Here is a 17,372-nt window from a genome sequence, read left to right on the forward strand (position 1 = left end):
TAGAAGTTCATCTTCTACCAGCCTTCCAAGTATGCTCTCCTCCCTCCTAAACTGCAACCCTCTTCCTCTTTCTTCCACCCCATAATTAACTCTAGAGGATAGGAAGAACAAAAGCAGAGTGACAGCAGCGATTGGTAACAATATTTTGGGGGACTTTTGGAGTTGATGACTCAGCCGAGCCTTGTTAAATGTTTGTCCAACTTTTTCCCCCCAAGTGAGCCATTCAGAAACTGTAGGCAACTGAACAGAGAGTACATGGACACTGACTAGCTGCCCTTCACCCCACACCTTTCATTTGTTCCAGAATATGGCCAGCCCACACCATCCTCCCTGGCTCCAACTTTTTTCACAATCCACCCTCCAAAGGTCTCCAGGAGGGAGACAATGGAGAAGGATCGGCATATCCCAAAACTTCCTTTCCTACTGTGTAGTTAGAGGAGAGGGGTGTGGAACCAAATGGTCCAGACTCTTAGATGGAGAGCACCCACTGCAAGCAGTGGAAAGGAGAAATTACCTGGCAGGTTTTTCATTCGAAAAACTTTATAAATTTTTTAAACTTACTCTTTCAAAATGAGCCAGAAATGGGTCAAATAATACAGAATAGTTAAAAGGATGTGGTATGAATTCTTTATAGTTATGGAAATAGCAGCTTCCTTATTGGTTACATGAGTCACGTAACATGGAATTCCCTGTCTTAGGTTATTAATAATGAATACGTGGTTATCAAATTGTTCTAATGAACACTTCTAAAATACTTTCTGTCACTGAAAGCAAGTATTTTATTGTAGACAGATATACTTGGAGAACTGAACAAGGATGTCCCATTATTACTACTTCTAATTTAATGTAAATATTGTCAAAAAATTGACATAGAACAATGAAGCTAATTATCAAAAGAATATATACTTATATTTGGAATAACAGTCTTATTTTTATTATCTCCAAAATAACCCTTAACAATCTATTATTTAAGTTCATTATTTAAGGAAAGGGAATTTTGGAGGGTTTCCAAAGATTACCCAAGTGTCAGACAGAGAATGGCAAATCTGCCAACCTAATAGAAAAATAAACTTGCTTGCTCATAAAGCAATGAACCACTGTACTCTGGGTCATAGAATTCACTCAACTTTAGTAAACTCAGTGGGAAGAAATGAAGCAAGCCAGTATCACCACAGCAAAATAAAGGGCGTGAAACATTTAGGAAAGAGGCCCAAGTTAAAAAGAGTTTAGGACCATTTAGGGACCAAACCACCTGGTCTTGAAATTCTCAGGACAGTGCTTCATATCTTGTGCTGAGCATAATAGTGGAAACAGGAGCGCCTCCAAATGCCAAAGAGAAGCACCTGAGCCAGGGCTCTCACCTGCCAGGGGAGAAAGGGAGTCTTACAGGCTCTCAAAGTTGGCACTGCTTTTGATGGATATATGGAGAAATAGCTGGGAATTGTGCCCTCAGCGGCCCCTGGGGAAGAAGATCTAGAATTTGTTTTGTTTTGTTTTGTTTTGTTTTGTTTTGTTTTTACTATCAAAGCCCCACATAAGCCACAAAAATATCTCACAAGAACACCTGGTTGCAAAAACAAAGACCCAGATGGCACAGATGAAAGCACTGTCTACTGGTATTGCCGAGCTAGGATAAAGACCTCATCAACATCTTTAAAGAAAAACAGAGAAATGCCCACCAGTAGAATAGTCAAGTTGTCCTCTGACTGTAACTCAGAACCTAAATGTTTAACCAGCTTGGGAAGTACTTTTCCTCTGCATGGGGAGTTGGTTTCAGGAAGGGAAGACTACAGATTCTCCCCTCCCACACTCTATCTATCCAGCCATATTAGACATTTTTGTATTGTCTTCCCCGTAGCAACACCCACCCCCAACTCTTTCACGGGTTTGCAATAGTATCTTCAGTGCTAGTGCAATGTGACCCACCCCTGACCATAAATGATTGGTGCAGGATGGGGCACCTTATCTAGACTGGGCCAATCAGAATCCTTCCCTGGTTATTTTGAATCTGGAACTAAAATAAAGCAATTTCTCATGAGGTGGCTGAAACTGAGGTTATGTAAACTCAGTAGGCATTAGCAAATGGGCTGAGAGGTGGAAAAATCAAGACAGCAGTAGGAGGGAATAACGAAACTGATGTACTGAGAGAAGAAATGAAAATTCAGGAGGAAGCCCCAAAGGTGATTTGAGTCCTAGGCTCCAGATGTTCTATAGGTCCCAATCCATTCATAAGACATCCCCATACCCTCATAATAAATTCTCCATTTTGCTTAAACACATTAGAAATTTCACTTATATGCAACCAAGGGGCTCTGAGTAATATATCAGGTAAAGGAGAGCCTAGTTTTGCAGCTGTACCTATATGAAAAGCCTCAACTACAAAACATTTACATGAATAGGAAACTGCTCAATATGCAGGGAGGTCCAAAGCAAGCCAAGAGTGATTTCTCTCCTTTTTCATCTCTTACCACGCCCAGGATTCTAGAACGCCTTCTCCCTGGCTATTTTTTATCCAGGTTAGATCAGGTTAAGATATTCACCTAGGGAAGTTTTGAAGTGGTAAATTTAAACAAACAAATCAGCCCAAAGAATATAGAAGCATAGGAAAGACAGATCTAGAGATTAGGGAATGGGGCATGGACAGAGATGGTATTCACTGAATGATCCATATCAGTCTCCTAGCTGGATGCTTCTAGAGCATGGATCATTGATTACTCCTTATCAGTGAAACAGAGAGGGCTCCAACAGGGCCCATCAGCCAAATCCCACCATCATAAAATTGCTCTTGGTCATTCAAGCCTGTGTTTACAATAAACTATTGTCCCTAGATATGACATGCCTGCTTGCACAGCTAAATATGTTCTAAAACCTTTACCAGCTTTGTCTGTTTTCTTTATTATTATTTCTCAAAGGGGAAATATCAGAGTTCTTAAACTCATCTGGTATAAAACCCAGTATAAAATTAAATCCATTAGGTATTTAAAAGGATTACATTAACATTTATTTAGCTTATTGAATTTCAGTAAGTACAGAATTTTCTGTCTAGATCTCACCTTTTAGAATCTGTAGGTTGCCAGAAAAATCTTCTTTAATTAAATTTACACACCAAGTCACTACAGGTTTAAAAGTATGCTTTTAAGTGCTTCTCCAAAGACAACTATTTGAGTGAGGGTTTTTTCTGTTTGCTTGCTTGGAATTGGTTGAGTTTCACTTATCATGGAATTGGTCGAGTTTAACCAGCAGAACCGCCATGCTGTAATTCCTGGCTATGTCGTGGACACATCCTTTTTAGGGGCCAATAAAACCAGTGTTGAAGGAAAGTGCAAACCACTCCTCAGTAATGAAACCCAGCCACTGTGACCTAAGGGATACAGGTGCCCACTGGTATGAGGTGCCCACATGAGCTCAGATCTAGAACAGAAGGGCAGGCAGAATGGTCAAAGCCAAACAACTGGTAACAGAAAAGAATAAAGTCAAAGCGCCAGTGTGTTAATGCAAGGGCGGTTAGAGCCAGGCCACCTTCTGCTCACAACAGTAACTGCATGGCTTCTGTGGGCCTTTGAGAAACTCCTACCAATAGTACTCAGGAGCACAGAAAATACATGATCCCTAACCAAAAAGAAACAGATAGGGGAGCCTGGATGGCTCAGTAGGTTAAGCATCTGACTTCAGCTCAGGTCATGATCTCACGGTTTGTGAGTTTGAGCCCCGTGTTGGGCTCTGTGCTGACAGCTCAGATTCTGTGTCTCATTCCGTCTCTTCCCCTCCCCCACTTGTGCTCTGTCTCTCTCTGTCTCTCAAAACTAAATGTAAAAAAAAATTTTTTTTTAAAAAGAAACAGGCAACAACCCATTTACATGTACATTTCAAGTAGCTCCCTTATCATCTCTTCTAATCAGAGATGAAAGAGCATCTAGAAATGTCCACGTTTAATGATGACACTCATTTTTTTATTAGTTACCCATCTGCCCTTATTCCTGTTTTCAGATGGGAAAACAGTTGTGCTTCTAAATATCTTCCAAAACTCCTATCCATGTAGGTTTAAGTAACAAAATTGCCTCCCCAGTGAAGGTGTGTTCAGGCTAGTGGAAAAATCAGGCTGTGGATTAGGCTAGGTCCTTCCAAAACTCCAAAACTATTAAAAGTCTTGACTTTTCTTTTCATTAAAGCAAGTCAGTATTTGACGAGCACATTCCACATTTTAGAGCAGAATCCTTCATAGATAAAACAAAACAAAAACAAGATACTGAAAAGGCACACACTTAGTGAAAGAATAAATTATTCTGCTCAGTTTGGAATAACAAGATGGCTGCTTGCTTATTTTAAAAATATCAAAGGCAAGACTGGCCCAAAAAAAAGAGAAAAAAAAAATCCCAGGAAAGGTCTTGGTTTCCATTACCTATATTTGTATAAAAGCTATGTGTTGTTTTAACTAAACATCTGGTCTTTGTCCCTCATGTAGAGAATTCTGAGTTTTCTTGACACTTTGGCAAGAGGTACCATAACCCCCTGCCAGGCCAGTAAAAATCACACATTTTTCCTGCAAGGAAAAAAATGTCAATAAAAATGAAACATTAAAAAGCGTTAAAGCTTGAATTGGAAAGCTGTGCTGTAGAGAGGCTGCTTCCTAATCAGCCTTGCACAACTGCTTTAAAAATTCTTTAAAACACTACCACTCCAGATCATTTGAAAGATTTAATACTAAAAAGTTTGTTCAGTATATTGTTCTATAATACATCCTTTAGACATAGGAATCTTGCCATTTAATCAACCTTCTAAAGTAAATCATTTGAATTAATTTTTATAATTATTTAATGTGTACTCTTGTATCATACAAACTGATTCTTTAAGTTACTCCAATGAGAATTGAATTTCAACTGTTTTTCCTACATGGAGGAATAATCTGTCTCACGTTCACATCAGCACCTTCCAAAGCCCTGGCATTGTCATCTGTCATAATAAAAAACATAGAAGTAAATACAATCCTGACATCAAAATAGGACAAGCTCATTATAACAAGCCACTCATAAATCTTGAAACAAAGGCACCAGCACACATTTTTAAAACAGTAATTTTATATAATTTGCATAGGATGATTTTATTTGGAACCAAGGCAGGTATTTCTTTCTCTTTGCACACAATATACTGAGATGTATTATACAGTACTACCATCACCCACCTCTAAAGGGGGCCTGAAATTCATTAACAAATGGATAAAAAAGTACTTTGCAAACATGCAATGAAAATAAGACTATAATGCCCATAAATTCTTATGCATAGCACAACAATTGGACTATGCTTATATGGAAAGAAAGAAATAAACTGTAAAAAGGCAAATAAATGCCCTGGAAATAAACTGCTTGGGTGAGGATGAGGAACAGGTTTCTATAATAAAATTCTTCTGGATATTAATATTCAATACCTATTTGGTAGACATCACCAGGGCCTTAGAGGGCACGGATCAATGTGTGGAAGAAGGTGGCTCTTCTGCATAAAAATTTTAATAAAAACTTGCAGTCCATGGCACTAAAACAACCCCTTATTTTAAATATTTTCCTGGAGGCGCAGATAAACCAGAACCTTACAAAAGTCCTAAACCCAGCTCAAGTCAGCTCAGTTCCTGATTGGTCGAAATGATTTGCCCCCTACTCTAACTGCCTGTCAAAGGTCAGGGACATCTACTGGGCATCAGAAAGTAACAAGTAATAAGAGAACCCTTTTCTGCCCTAAGCCAGTGGAGCCTATGAAGTCCACCTAATGGAAGACCCTGAAGTATGGTCAAGAAGCCCTCCTTAAGGCTGTCTATTCCCTTTTCACACCTTACCTGCTGTTGGAACCCATTAACACAGCAAGAGCCATCAGAATGTATTGAATTTATCTCGCTGCATGTTGCACTGTAACAGGATAAAACATGCTTGCATTCCACCTACCTATACCTGACTGTCCATGTATGGGTCTCAGTCTGGGAAAGCCTTAGATGTGAACCTCACCAGGAGAATGTTAAGATGTTAAGATCTCGGTATAAGCCAACAAACTTAAGCTCTAATAATGTAAAAGGCACAGTAAAGAGAAAACTCTGGTCAGCAGCCAAAACTGGGAAAAACCATTAAGAAGGACCTTCAGTTTTAACTCCTATTCCTAATACCAATGAAAAATGTGTTCATTCATTTAGAAATAAAATGTTCTGAGCATCTGTGAGATAGAACAATGGAAAGAGCACTGTGATCTGCAGAAACAAGGCTCTGCCCTCATGTAGTTTCCAGAGCAGTACAGGGGGAGGGAGGCCAAGGTACAGTACAGGACAAGTCAGAATGAAAAAGCCACAACTGGAGAACAAAGAGCCATTTATTAGAGCTGGAAGTCAGGAGAGACTTCTCGCAACATGTGATGTCTCAGCTGAGACCCAAACGATGAAGAGGTGTAAGAAGGAAAGAGGGGAATGGATGAATATTCCATGCACAGGAAAATCATAAGCAAGAGGCCTGGAGGCAAGAGAAATTGCATCCATTTGGAAGAATAAAAGAAGTTTATCATAGAGGCACCTGGGTGGCTCAGTACAGTAAGTGCCCAACTCTTGATCTCAGCTCAGGTCATGATCTCACAGTTTGAGTTCAAGCCCTGCATTAGGCTCTGCACTGACAGCATGGTGCCTGCTTGGAATTCTCTCTCCATCTCTCTCTCTTCGCCCCTACCCCACTTGTGCTCTCTCTACCTCTCTCAAAAGTAAATAAACTTAAAGAAAGAAAGTAAGAAGTTTATCATAAAGCACAGAGGTGTTAGGGAGTGGTAAGCGAGAGAATACAGAAGAGGTAAGAGGACTCCTAGTAATTAAAATTGGGCTTTCTAAGTGATTCCAAGAAAAATGGCAAACCACTGAAAGGTTTTTTAAAAAAATCATAAATATGTTGTATTTTGTAAAAATGTTTGTGATTACTCTGTGGAGGAAGACTTGGATAGGAGCAAGGGAAAGGTCTAGGCAAGAGAAAATGGTGAAGTGAGTAACGGCAATGGGGATGGAGAAGTGTGAACAGATTAATTAGAAGCTAGAAGAGACCAGGCTTGACTGGGTGGACAGGCAGAGTGAGAACGTGTTTGGAATGCTTGGGTTCAAATCCTGGCCATGCCATTGATCAGGAGAGTTGCTTCACCCTTCTGCAGTTTAGTCCTCCTTTCTGAAAAGTAGGAATAATGATAATAGTAACTGCTTATGAGATTATTATGAAAGATAAACTAACTTCCAAAGTACTTAGGACAGTACTTGGCATGTGGTTAAGTGCTCAAGAAAATACTATCTATTATTACTGAGGGTAATAGCTCAAAACTAGAAACAATTGTTCATTAACTATAGATGGGATGAGGGAGGAAAGGGAAGGAGATAGTCACAAAGGGTTTAGGAGTGGTCCAATGGGTGGATGATTGAACCAGTTATCTATTTATTGCCCCTCAGCTCCAAGTCCACGCCTCATTTCATGCTCTGAGATAACAGAGATGGACCCAGTAAGCATTTATCTTTGGTGGCTATAATAATTTTAAGTTTTGTCAGTAAAAGGCATTAGAAAGCTACTACAAGAGGAAGGGATTTCTCTTTCTGGCTCAAATGAGTTTCCATTTGCTTCTTTTTGTTCCTACACATGGCTGCCAGTGGTGCATGTTCGGGACATCTGGTAGCACTCATCCCTGTGGAGTTGATTCCCAGTGAGTCTCAGAGATACCCCAGAAGTTGCCTTCCCAGCAGTGGCCCACCTGCACCCTGGAAGACTATCTCCCACTTGCAACTGCAGACAGGCTCTGGCCTGGGGTGACCCAGCAAACTTCTCTGCCATGCATACTTTCTCCAATATGGTATGAATCCCAATCAGCCTGTCCTTTCCCTGGATACTCTCCCTTGGCTCTAATGTATTTTTTACCCTTTTATAGTTAATCCCCATTATAATTAATAATTCTTTATATTAATCAAATTACTGCTCACATTACTATGTATTTTCTATCCTCTGACTGGACCCTGACAGAAAGAGTACTCTTCATTGAAATGGAAAACATAGGAGGAGAGACCTATATGAAAAAGATAAATTCCAATTTATTTTTTTTTCTCAACAAGAAACTGAAGTTTATTCATAATATACACAAGTCATGTCTGACAACTGGGAAAATGCTATTTACATAAAACATTGCAGATTTAAAATACATAGTATTTGTATTTTAATACAACAGGGTCCCAGGATTCAAACAAGGAAGTTTGATTCCCACTTTGCATTATACACTTGTCTGCTCTGCTACAAAGAACGATAGTGGAGGTAAACTTTGGCAGTGTATTTCTCAAGAGTCAGGAATTAATGAATCTCATACATGTGGCTTTGCGTCTGTAGAGGAAGGTACAACTTCTTCAGCACATGTACCAATTTCTGAGTTTTCCACTGCAGAGTCCTCTCCTGTTTCCTCTTCAGAATCAAATTCTTGACTATTTGGTGATTCCAAGTTATCCAGAGGTCCATCATGCAGTCTCTCTATCACCTCTGCCGTATACTGTACATGTTCTGCTACTTCCACCAATTCTTTATTTTCCTTTTTCAGGAAGGCAATCTCATTGTCCTTCTCTTCAATCTCTTTATGAAGTTTCTCATTTTCTTTAAGTGCTTCATGGAGAGCCTTCCTCCGTTTTTCTGCCACTTCTTTCCAATATTGCGAGGATGAATTTTCTGCAATCATGAAATCAAATGCTTCTTGAGTAACTTGAGATACCTGTGGAGCATCCCTATCCCGACCGTTTGGTCAGAAGCCAAGGATCTGGAGGCCTAAAGCTCAGAAGTGTCCAAGCTGGAGAGAGAAGCTTAGAAGTGAATAGCCTTCAGGTCCCTAAAATCTTAGTAAGTAAAGCTTGTATGTAAATGCCACATGTCCAGGAGATAGATTTTTGTTCATATTTTTTATGCTCATATGTCTCAGCAAGAATCCTAAAATATGTTATACATGTGGCAGCACATTTCATCAAAAGATTTATGGTGATTTCGTACTATGTATGTTAGGTCATGTTATAGCTAATGTTTTCAAAGCTAACTGAAATACAGTTGAAAAGTGCCAAGTCCTATATTAATAAGATAACTCTAATTACACTCTAAACTTGGAAGTTTGAACCTCGTGGAGGCAGGGGAGTAATTAGTCATATCAGCTACTCTAGATGCTGACTATAATCAGAAAAACTCTAATAGACGTGTCAAAACCTCAAGTAGCAGTACTGAAAACGGATGCACTGCTAATGTTTAAAAACAACCAGATTAAGAGAATGTACTTTGAAAGAGACCCAGGCTGATTCTTTCTTCTTTTTCCAGGGTGTGAACTTGGCCAACATAACTTGCTCCTTGCTTCACCCATTTCTCAAAAGTTTGGATCTACTGACCACAAAAAAAGGAAGTTCCATCAGCAGTTTGCAAAGGAACAATTTGAAAGAGAAATGCATTAAATCCTCAGGGAAATTAAGCTCAAATAATCCAATAACAGTGTTACAAAATTAACCCTAGACTATGAATTGAATTAACTGCCTCCTACTGTGGGGTTTCTTGGCTAGCACAGACTAAAACAAATGAGGCCAATGATGTCAGCTGCCTTTAAGAGAGGCTGCAGGCAAGTGTGACCTTGGGGTACTCAAGAGTTTACCCATCGTTGTTTCCCTAATTTATTCTGGAGATCTATAATACAGAAAAAGGTCTTCACTTCTGCGCATCGCAAACCTCAAATCATGGTAGGTTCTGGAAAAGGTTCCAGATGGTATAATCCATGACACAAAAAGATGTGATTTTATAGTTCACTCTTCTGTGAACTCCCCTCTAAGTGTCTGTATCTAGAAGTAGCTAAAAATCAATCACTGTAAGGTCTTTTTTCCCTGATAGGGTTGAATGGGCAGATGGGAACAAGTAATAATTTCTCTAGAATCTAGGTATTCTCACCATAAGACCAGTCTTTAAGAATACCAGTCAAGGGGCGCCTGGGTGGCTCAGTTGGTTAAGCCTCCGACTTCGGCTCAGGTCATGATCTCACGGTTTATGGGTTCAAGCCCCGTGTCGGGCTCTGTGCTGACAGCCAGCTCAGAGCCTGGAGCCTGCTTCAGATTCTGTATCTCCCTCTCTCTCTAACCCTCCCCTGCTCACGCTGTCCCTCTCTCTCTCCGCTCAGAAATAAATAAAACATTAAAAAAAAAAAAAGAATACCAGTCATATGTTCCCAAAGAGACTCGCTTTGGCATTTCAGTAAATAGCCGCTTATTTCTATAAATTCTTTTCTTATGCCATGATGTCAGTATGCCTGTGGCAATGCGAGATTACCTAAATAATATGGGCCTGGGGACCAACAGAATTAGCATGTGTGTGACTTACCAAACCTCTACTAGGGTTCTTAAGGGTTTTGAGAAGGAAAGTAGGATGCAGCCGCACCACAGAAATAAAATCCCAGTGATTTATATGGTTTTGCCAAATAAGGCCCACAGGGCAAATACAAAAGGCATGGAACTTTCTCCAGCCTCTCCTGAGACAGCCAGTTTGTCAGAATGCCTGCACATGGTCTGATGCCCACCTCTCACGTCGCAGCTGACATTTACTCCTGAAGCTTTTTCATAACCAAACAGCATTTTACAAAAAGTTAATTAATGGCATTTTATTTGGGTATTATGTGACTTAGAATTCTTTTTACATTCTTAACTTTCTTTGATAGTTGCAAATTACTATGCCTCACTCTTTTGTGAGGGTAAAAAATATATTTTTTTGTTTGTTTAACATAGCTAGCATGTATTGAATAGTATTATTTTTTCCTTCTGAAGAATTGATGCAAACACCAAAATATTTTTCATTTGAGCTGAAAGAAATGAAGCATTCTGTTTGTTTGGAATCTTAATTGCCATGGCCCCAAACTTACCTAATTAGAAACTCCTTCATAATGAGGAAAATTATTTTCAAAATTAATGAATTTGCAAACAGGAACATAGCTGCCCTTCTAAAATGAATGACCCACATTCCTTAAATGCATAGTTTAGTGTATGTATTAATTAATATTAGTACTTAAAACATGTGGGATTTGGTTTCACTGTTAAATCAATCTTTCCTTTGTTTTTAGACAGTATAAAAAGACCACAATTCCCCATCTTGCAGACATCAGGCTGCACACAGAAAATTCTAGATTCTGAGCAAAATGAAAGTTATTTCATCAAAATGCTTTATTTTATTGACTTTAGCCACTTCAAGCTTGTTAACATCAAGCATCTTTTGCAAAGATGAATTAATGATGTCCAATTTTCACAGCAAGGAAAATTATGACAAATATTATGAGGTAAGTCTTTTAACTCTATCTAACATGACTAGCATTAACTATGTATATATGTCCTAAATCTAATGCTTTTTTGTATTTTGTAAAGAGTAAGGAATAAGTCTGTGCTTTGTTGTTTGTCTAACTGGAGCCTTCCCATGACAATGCACTGATATAGTTTGTAATTTTTAACAAACAGCAAACAGCCTGGCCTCTTGAGTGAAATTTATGTACAATTTATGTAACAAATATAAGGTGCATTAGTAATTTTCAATGGACCCAGAAGTACACGGTTGTAATAAATAATTGCTGATACAAGATCTGGATACATAGAACATTTGAACATTTGAATGGGCTTCAACTACAAACAAACAAAAATAGAAAGGTTATATTTTCTACTTAGCAATGATGAGCTGGTAAGTTTATGGTAAATCTTCATCTAAGTAAAAGAGTTATCCCTAGATGGTGGAATTGCAAGTTATTTTTATTTTCTTCTTTATGCTTTTATATATTTTTCAAATTTGCTGAAATGAGTATATATTACTTTTTATAATATGTATATTACTTTTTATAATCAGAAAAATAATCATTTAAAAATCTTAGCGCCTGGGTGGCTCAGTCAGTTAAGCAACAGACTTCAGCTCAGGTCATGATATCATGGCTTATGAGTTCAAGCCCGGCGCCCAGCTCTGTGCGCAGAGCCTGGAGCCTGCTTCGGATTTCGTGTCTCCCTCTCTCTCTCTGCCCCTCCTACCCCATCCCATAACTAAATAAACATTCAAAAAAATTTTTTTTTAATCTTCTTAGGGACAAATTTTCATGGGGAAGCTAAATCTAATTAAATATCTGTTGTATTTTAAGTGGTTTCCTTAAAAATGTTTTAATGTTTATTTAGTTTTAAGAGAGAGAGAGACAGAGTGCAAGTGGGAGAAGGGCAGAAAGAAAATGAGATACAGAATCTGAAGCAGGCTCAGGCTCTGAGCTGTCAGCACAGAGCGCGCTAAACGACTTGAACTCACAAATGGTGAGATTGTAACTGAGCCACCCAGGCCCCCCTTACGTGGTTCCTTTAAAGTTGTTATAGTAATGGTGCAGTAACCCACAAACCAACCACTGCTTTAATAAAAATGTGATTATTTACTGATAAAAATGCAAGCGGTTTCTTGAGCAATGCTTTTAGAGTAGAGCTCTGAATATGAGCAGGTAAGAAAGAAATTCAGTGGAGCCTCCTCCAGCTCTTCCCCAAAACATGGCTAGCAGGTTTCATGTATCCATCACTTTGGCATTTGAAATGAGGAGAAGCAAGAGACATGAAGAGGCAGTGGAAGGTTTCTCTAAACTCAAAATATAAAAATATATGAAATACTTCATAAACAGCATGAATCAAAAACCGAAAGAGAATAACTTCAGCAAAATAAACTTTTGCCTCATTTCAATACTTTATTATGTTCCTGCTGCTCCAACATATTGCTGTATTCACTATATTTTTTATTAATATTTTATGGTTGTCTTACAATAGTCCAGGGACAAAGAAACTTGATTGCTTTAAGAAGCCTAATGTGAATGCTTTATTTAAAAATTCTGCACATAAAAACACAAACTTTGTTTATAGCTTTAAGAGGTATGCAAACTAAAGTCTGGACGTAAGTGAATTTGGGGTTTACACCTGCTACCTATAACAATAACTGATTTTAATATTCATCTCTAATCATAGCCTAAAGGAGACCCTAAGGGAGAAAAGGAAAGAAGTCTCAGTTTTGAAGAACTACAAGACTGGGGTCCAAAAACTGTCATTAAAATGAGTGCACCCACAGTCAACAAAATGCCACACTCAGCAGCCAATTTGCCATTGAGATTTGGGAGGACCATGGAAGAAGAAAGAAGCACTGGGGCAATGGCCAATCTGCCTCTGAGATTTGGAAGAAATATAAAGGAAAGTATCTCAAGACATGTTCCTAATCTGCCCCAAAGGTTTGGAAGAACAGCCAAAGGTGCCACCAAGACGTGGAGTGATTTGCTCCCACGATCCATGCTTTCACCATCTGCCAATGAGTTACTTTACTCTATGAACTGCCAGCCCCGAGAAATCCAGAACCCTGATCAAAAGCACCCATGGTAAATACCTGCAAACCAGTTAAAATGCACGAGCAGTTATATACAGCTGGTCCAGAAACATTAAAAAGGATGACCTCTTTTCAAAAGTTTCTGAGAAAGTTAAGTTTCTCAGAAGGAAAATGGTAAAGAGACAGGGAAATGAATACATGAACTGAGAACTATAGACGGGCCAGATATAAACATGCCCATAGGTAAAAAGTACTGAGGTGGTTTCCCCTAAGCCACACATGGGCATCAATCTCATCACTTTATAGCCACACACTGAATAGGAAAATTCAATGACAGGATTGGGAATTTAAGCCTATGACATACTGTCCAACATTTGATCTCTTTAACGTAAAAGGTCCCTTATGAGGGAATTGTCTACAAGTACAGAGGATGCCATTTCAATACACCAGGTCTCAAATTCAGAAGGTTTTCTTCCTCAACTTTAAATCAATTTTTTTTCTTTTTTATGGATCTCATTTTATAAATGAGTTCTATTACTATCAGTGTGTATTAATAAGTATTTATTATCTACTATGTAGAAATCAAAAAGCAAGAGTTTGATAAAATTAATAGGTAAGCAACTTCTTTTTTTGTTAATTTCTTTTAATGTTTATTTATTTTTGAGAGAGACAGAGCATGAGTTTGGGAGGGACAGAGAGAGAGGGAGACACAGAGTCTGAAGCGGGCTCCAGGCTCCAAGCTGTCAGCACAGAGCCCCGCTTGAACCCACAAACCAGAAGAAGATCGTGACCTGAGCCAAAGTCAGACACTTAACCAACTGAGCTACCCAGGGACCCTTCTCTTTTTCTAGTAGAGAGCATATATAAGAACAACCACAAAAAATGCATATAGAGTAGAACATGACACTTTAAGGCCTGTAGAAAGTCAGGTAGCAAGCTGTGATGCCTTATAAGTGAGACCTTTGCAGAACATTCCTAGTTTATTTTCACATGGCTCTTATTCCCGTCTGACATATTTTTAGGGTCCATTCTTCTTTACTAGAATTTCAGGCCCATAAATCCCATGCTTTTTGTCTATTGCATGGCACAATGGACAGTGCCTGGGGTGGGGAGGGGAGAGTATTTTTACACGTAGAAATCCAGGAGAGTTTCATCAGTTAGACTTTGAAAGGTGGCTCTGTTTTGACCATTCATAGACAGCTGGGAAAAGAGAAGATACTTTCAGGCCAAGAGAGAAGTATGAACAATGGTACTAAACCAAGGGTGAGCCCAGCCCAGCTAGGGTTCGGTTTGGTGAGAGAAGCAGGGGTGCAAAGAGGAGAGGAAAGAAGGCGACAAGGCTGGGGTAAGATCAGACAGTGCAGACTCAGGGCTAAGTAAAGGACTTTGGATGTTACTCATCAAGCAAAGGACGGGGCACCTGTGTGGCTCAGTCAGCGAAGTGTCTGACTTCAGCTCAGGTCATGATCTCAAGGAGCCTGAGTTCCAGCCCCTTGTTGGGCTCTGTGCTGACAGCTCAGAGCCTGGCACCTGCTTCCGATTCTGTGTCTCCCTCTCTCTCTGCCCCTGCCCTGCTTATGCTTATGCTCTCTCTTTCTCTCTCTCTCTCTCTTTCAAAAATAAGTAAACATTAAAAAAGAAAAGGAAAACCACTGACATTCTGCTGAGGTCCTGAGATATTATTTGGGGGTAGAATTTGGCAAGTAACCAGATGCTGGAAGTGGGGCAGTGAGGAGGGAGAGAAGTGAGTCCAGGGTAAGTTGGTAAGTCTGAGTACCCCATTACAAATTCAGGATCTCATCAATATGTCACTCATTTGAAGCACAATGCAATTCAACTCAAGTACAATTAAGCAATTAGGATCATGGCTTGTATTTTTATATGCACTTATGCTACTGTTATGATGGATGAAAGCATGTTGTACTACTTACATTTTAGGAGAATGGGATTCAAGAAAATAGAGGATTCAGAACTGAAACAAGAAAAATAAGAAATCTGGAGCTTGTCCCTAAAGATGATGTAAAGCTGTGGCCGGTAATCTGCAAACAACTCTACTGTGAAGGCAACAATGAATGAAGAGTCATGGTACTCTTTTGATGGGCTGTCACTGGCAACAATTTTTCCTTGTCACTAGAGCTAGTATCTTAAAAGCTATTTAAAATGTTTTAAAGAATATTATAATGTAACGATGAAATAATTTTTGTCTAAATAAAAAGAACATTGCAAACACTTAAAAAGCCTCTGATAATGGGGAAAGAGGGGAAGAGGGACACGGGGAGGCTGAAGCCATACCACTCTCTTATGTAAATATCATGGACACAACCACAATGAAGTAAAAAATTAAACAGAGGGGTAACCTGACAAATATTATTATGATATTTAAATAATTTAAGAGAGCAATATGGTTGACAGATGAACTAGAATGACAAATCACTTACAAATATGTTTTTATACACCCATATTTTCCATTGCATCAATTGTTAGTGACTCTATGATAGGTTAAAATTTTTCTAAAAAGAGAGATAAAAAGAAAAAAGGCAATTATTAAATAGCTCTTTAAGTGTCTCTCTGTCTGTATCTGGAAGTTTGCCTTCTAGTGTGTCTCTTTTCTCCTCATTTAATATTTCAAGTTTTTGATTTGCAGAAAAAAATCTGGTCACTCCTAAACTAACAGTTTATAAATACAGTACAGCACAATACAAATGCACAGTTACTCGACTTTAGTCATAAGAACATGAAGTCCTTAATCAGATATAGCTGGTTTATTGAACAGTCTCAAATCCATAGGGTGCAAATAAGAAATAGTGTTATTTTTCTCCTATGCTGCCCCCAGCTGGGCTGTTTTGAATCTCCTTTCCCTGCTGGGTAGTGATCCTTTAATTATACCCTGGATAGATTCTATAACTTCTTTGGTCACTTCCTGATATTAAAAAACTCAGTCAAGTCCACAAGAAACAGACTCTTATCTATAAGAGAATGAACCAATAGTTACAAGAAGGGAGGTGGGTGAGGGAATGGGTGAAATAGGTGACAGGGATTAAGGAGGCCACGTGTGATGAGTGCCAAGTGTTACATGGAAGTATTGAATCACTTAACTGTATACCTGAAACTAATATTATACTGTAGGTTAAATAACTGCAATTAAAAAAAAAAAAACCCAGTCCAGTTGAAGGTGCCAACCTCATACCCAAAGTAGTTTCCCTTCCCCCACTGCTGGCTGGGCTGGTGGCTGGAAGCACCAGAAGCGAGAAATGGGCATCTCTCTGCTCTTCCTCTTCCTCATCTCAGAGGTAAGGTGGTAAGAGGCAAAATGGTAGTCCTCTGGAAAACGCTCTCCTCTCTCATCTCCTGTCTAGGGTGTCCGAATGGGCAAAGGAGGGATAGGGGTAGGGCATCAAGAGTAGCCATTTCGTCCTCTCCATATGTTACTGCTTCTACAAGTGAGTTCTTCAGGAAGCCCTACAGGGACCTTCACTTGCCCAGGTCACTGACCTTAGAGACCCATCTCTTCCAACTACTGTTATCTCACCTGTATTCCCCACAGCTTCTTTTTGCCAGAAAGAAAGGCTAGAGCCAGCCACCTTCTCAGGGTCCACTTGATCCATAGAAATTGCAGCCATCCTCGAATGCCAAGGGCTGGACTGCCTGCTGGCCCCCGACTGCTCCTCTGCTGCCCCTGTTTGTCCCCAACCCTCTTTGCCCTGCTTAGGAGGGGCAGGGGCCCATCAGTAAGTCTACTGCCTAAGCAAACAGCCAGTCAGAAGCGAACTGCCAGGGTCTGCTTTGTGACCTTGTTCTTTTTTTTTTTTACAAATAGTTTATTGTCAAATTAGTTTCCACATAACACTCAGTGCTCATCCCCACAAGTGCCCTCCTCCATGCCCATCCCCCCTCCCCCCCACATCCATCAGTCCTCAGTTTTTGTCAGCATTCAAGAGTCTCTCATGGTTTGCCTCTCTCCCTTTCCCCCACCATTTCTGCCCTTCTTCTCCCCCTTGTTCCTCCGTTAAGTTCCTCCTA

At 39.5% G+C, this 17,372-nt stretch overlaps 1 protein-coding gene and 1 pseudogene across 1 annotated transcript; one reads left to right on the plus strand and one right to left on the minus strand.

Moving 5' to 3' along the window:
- Nucleotides 1-8,089: 8,089 nt before the first annotated feature.
- On the minus strand, nucleotides 8,090-10,618 carry LOC144240943 (geminin pseudogene; annotated as a pseudogene).
- Nucleotides 10,619-11,175: 557 nt separating this feature from the next.
- On the plus strand, nucleotides 11,176-15,342 carry NPVF (neuropeptide VF precursor). Its single transcript, XM_077775309.1, has 3 exons — nucleotides 11,176-11,313; nucleotides 13,004-13,404; nucleotides 15,291-15,342. Exons 1-3 carry the CDS (start codon nucleotides 11,176-11,178, stop codon nucleotides 15,340-15,342), a joined length of 591 nt encoding a protein of 196 aa, XP_077631435.1.
- Nucleotides 15,343-17,372: the final 2,030 nt, after the last annotated feature.

This window comes from Crocuta crocuta, unplaced genomic scaffold (genome assembly GCF_008692635.1).
Source record: "Crocuta crocuta isolate KB4526 unplaced genomic scaffold, BGI_CrCroc_1.0 scaffold197, whole genome shotgun sequence".
NCBI classification, from domain to species: Eukaryota; Metazoa; Chordata; class Mammalia; order Carnivora; family Hyaenidae; genus Crocuta; species Crocuta crocuta.

Excerpts from the sequence above, each read along its gene's own strand:
- NPVF (XM_077775309.1), top strand. The coding sequence starts at position 11,176 with ATGAAAGTTATTTCATCAAAATGCTTTATTTTATTGACTTTAGCCACT. Across the intron at positions 11,314-13,003 it reads ATTATGACAAATATTATGAG|CCTAAAGGAGACCCTAAGGG; the intron begins GTAAGTCTTTTA and ends CTCTAATCATAG. Across the intron at positions 13,405-15,290 it reads CCTGATCAAAAGCACCCATG|GAGAATGGGATTCAAGAAAA; the intron begins GTAAATACCTGC and ends CTTACATTTTAG.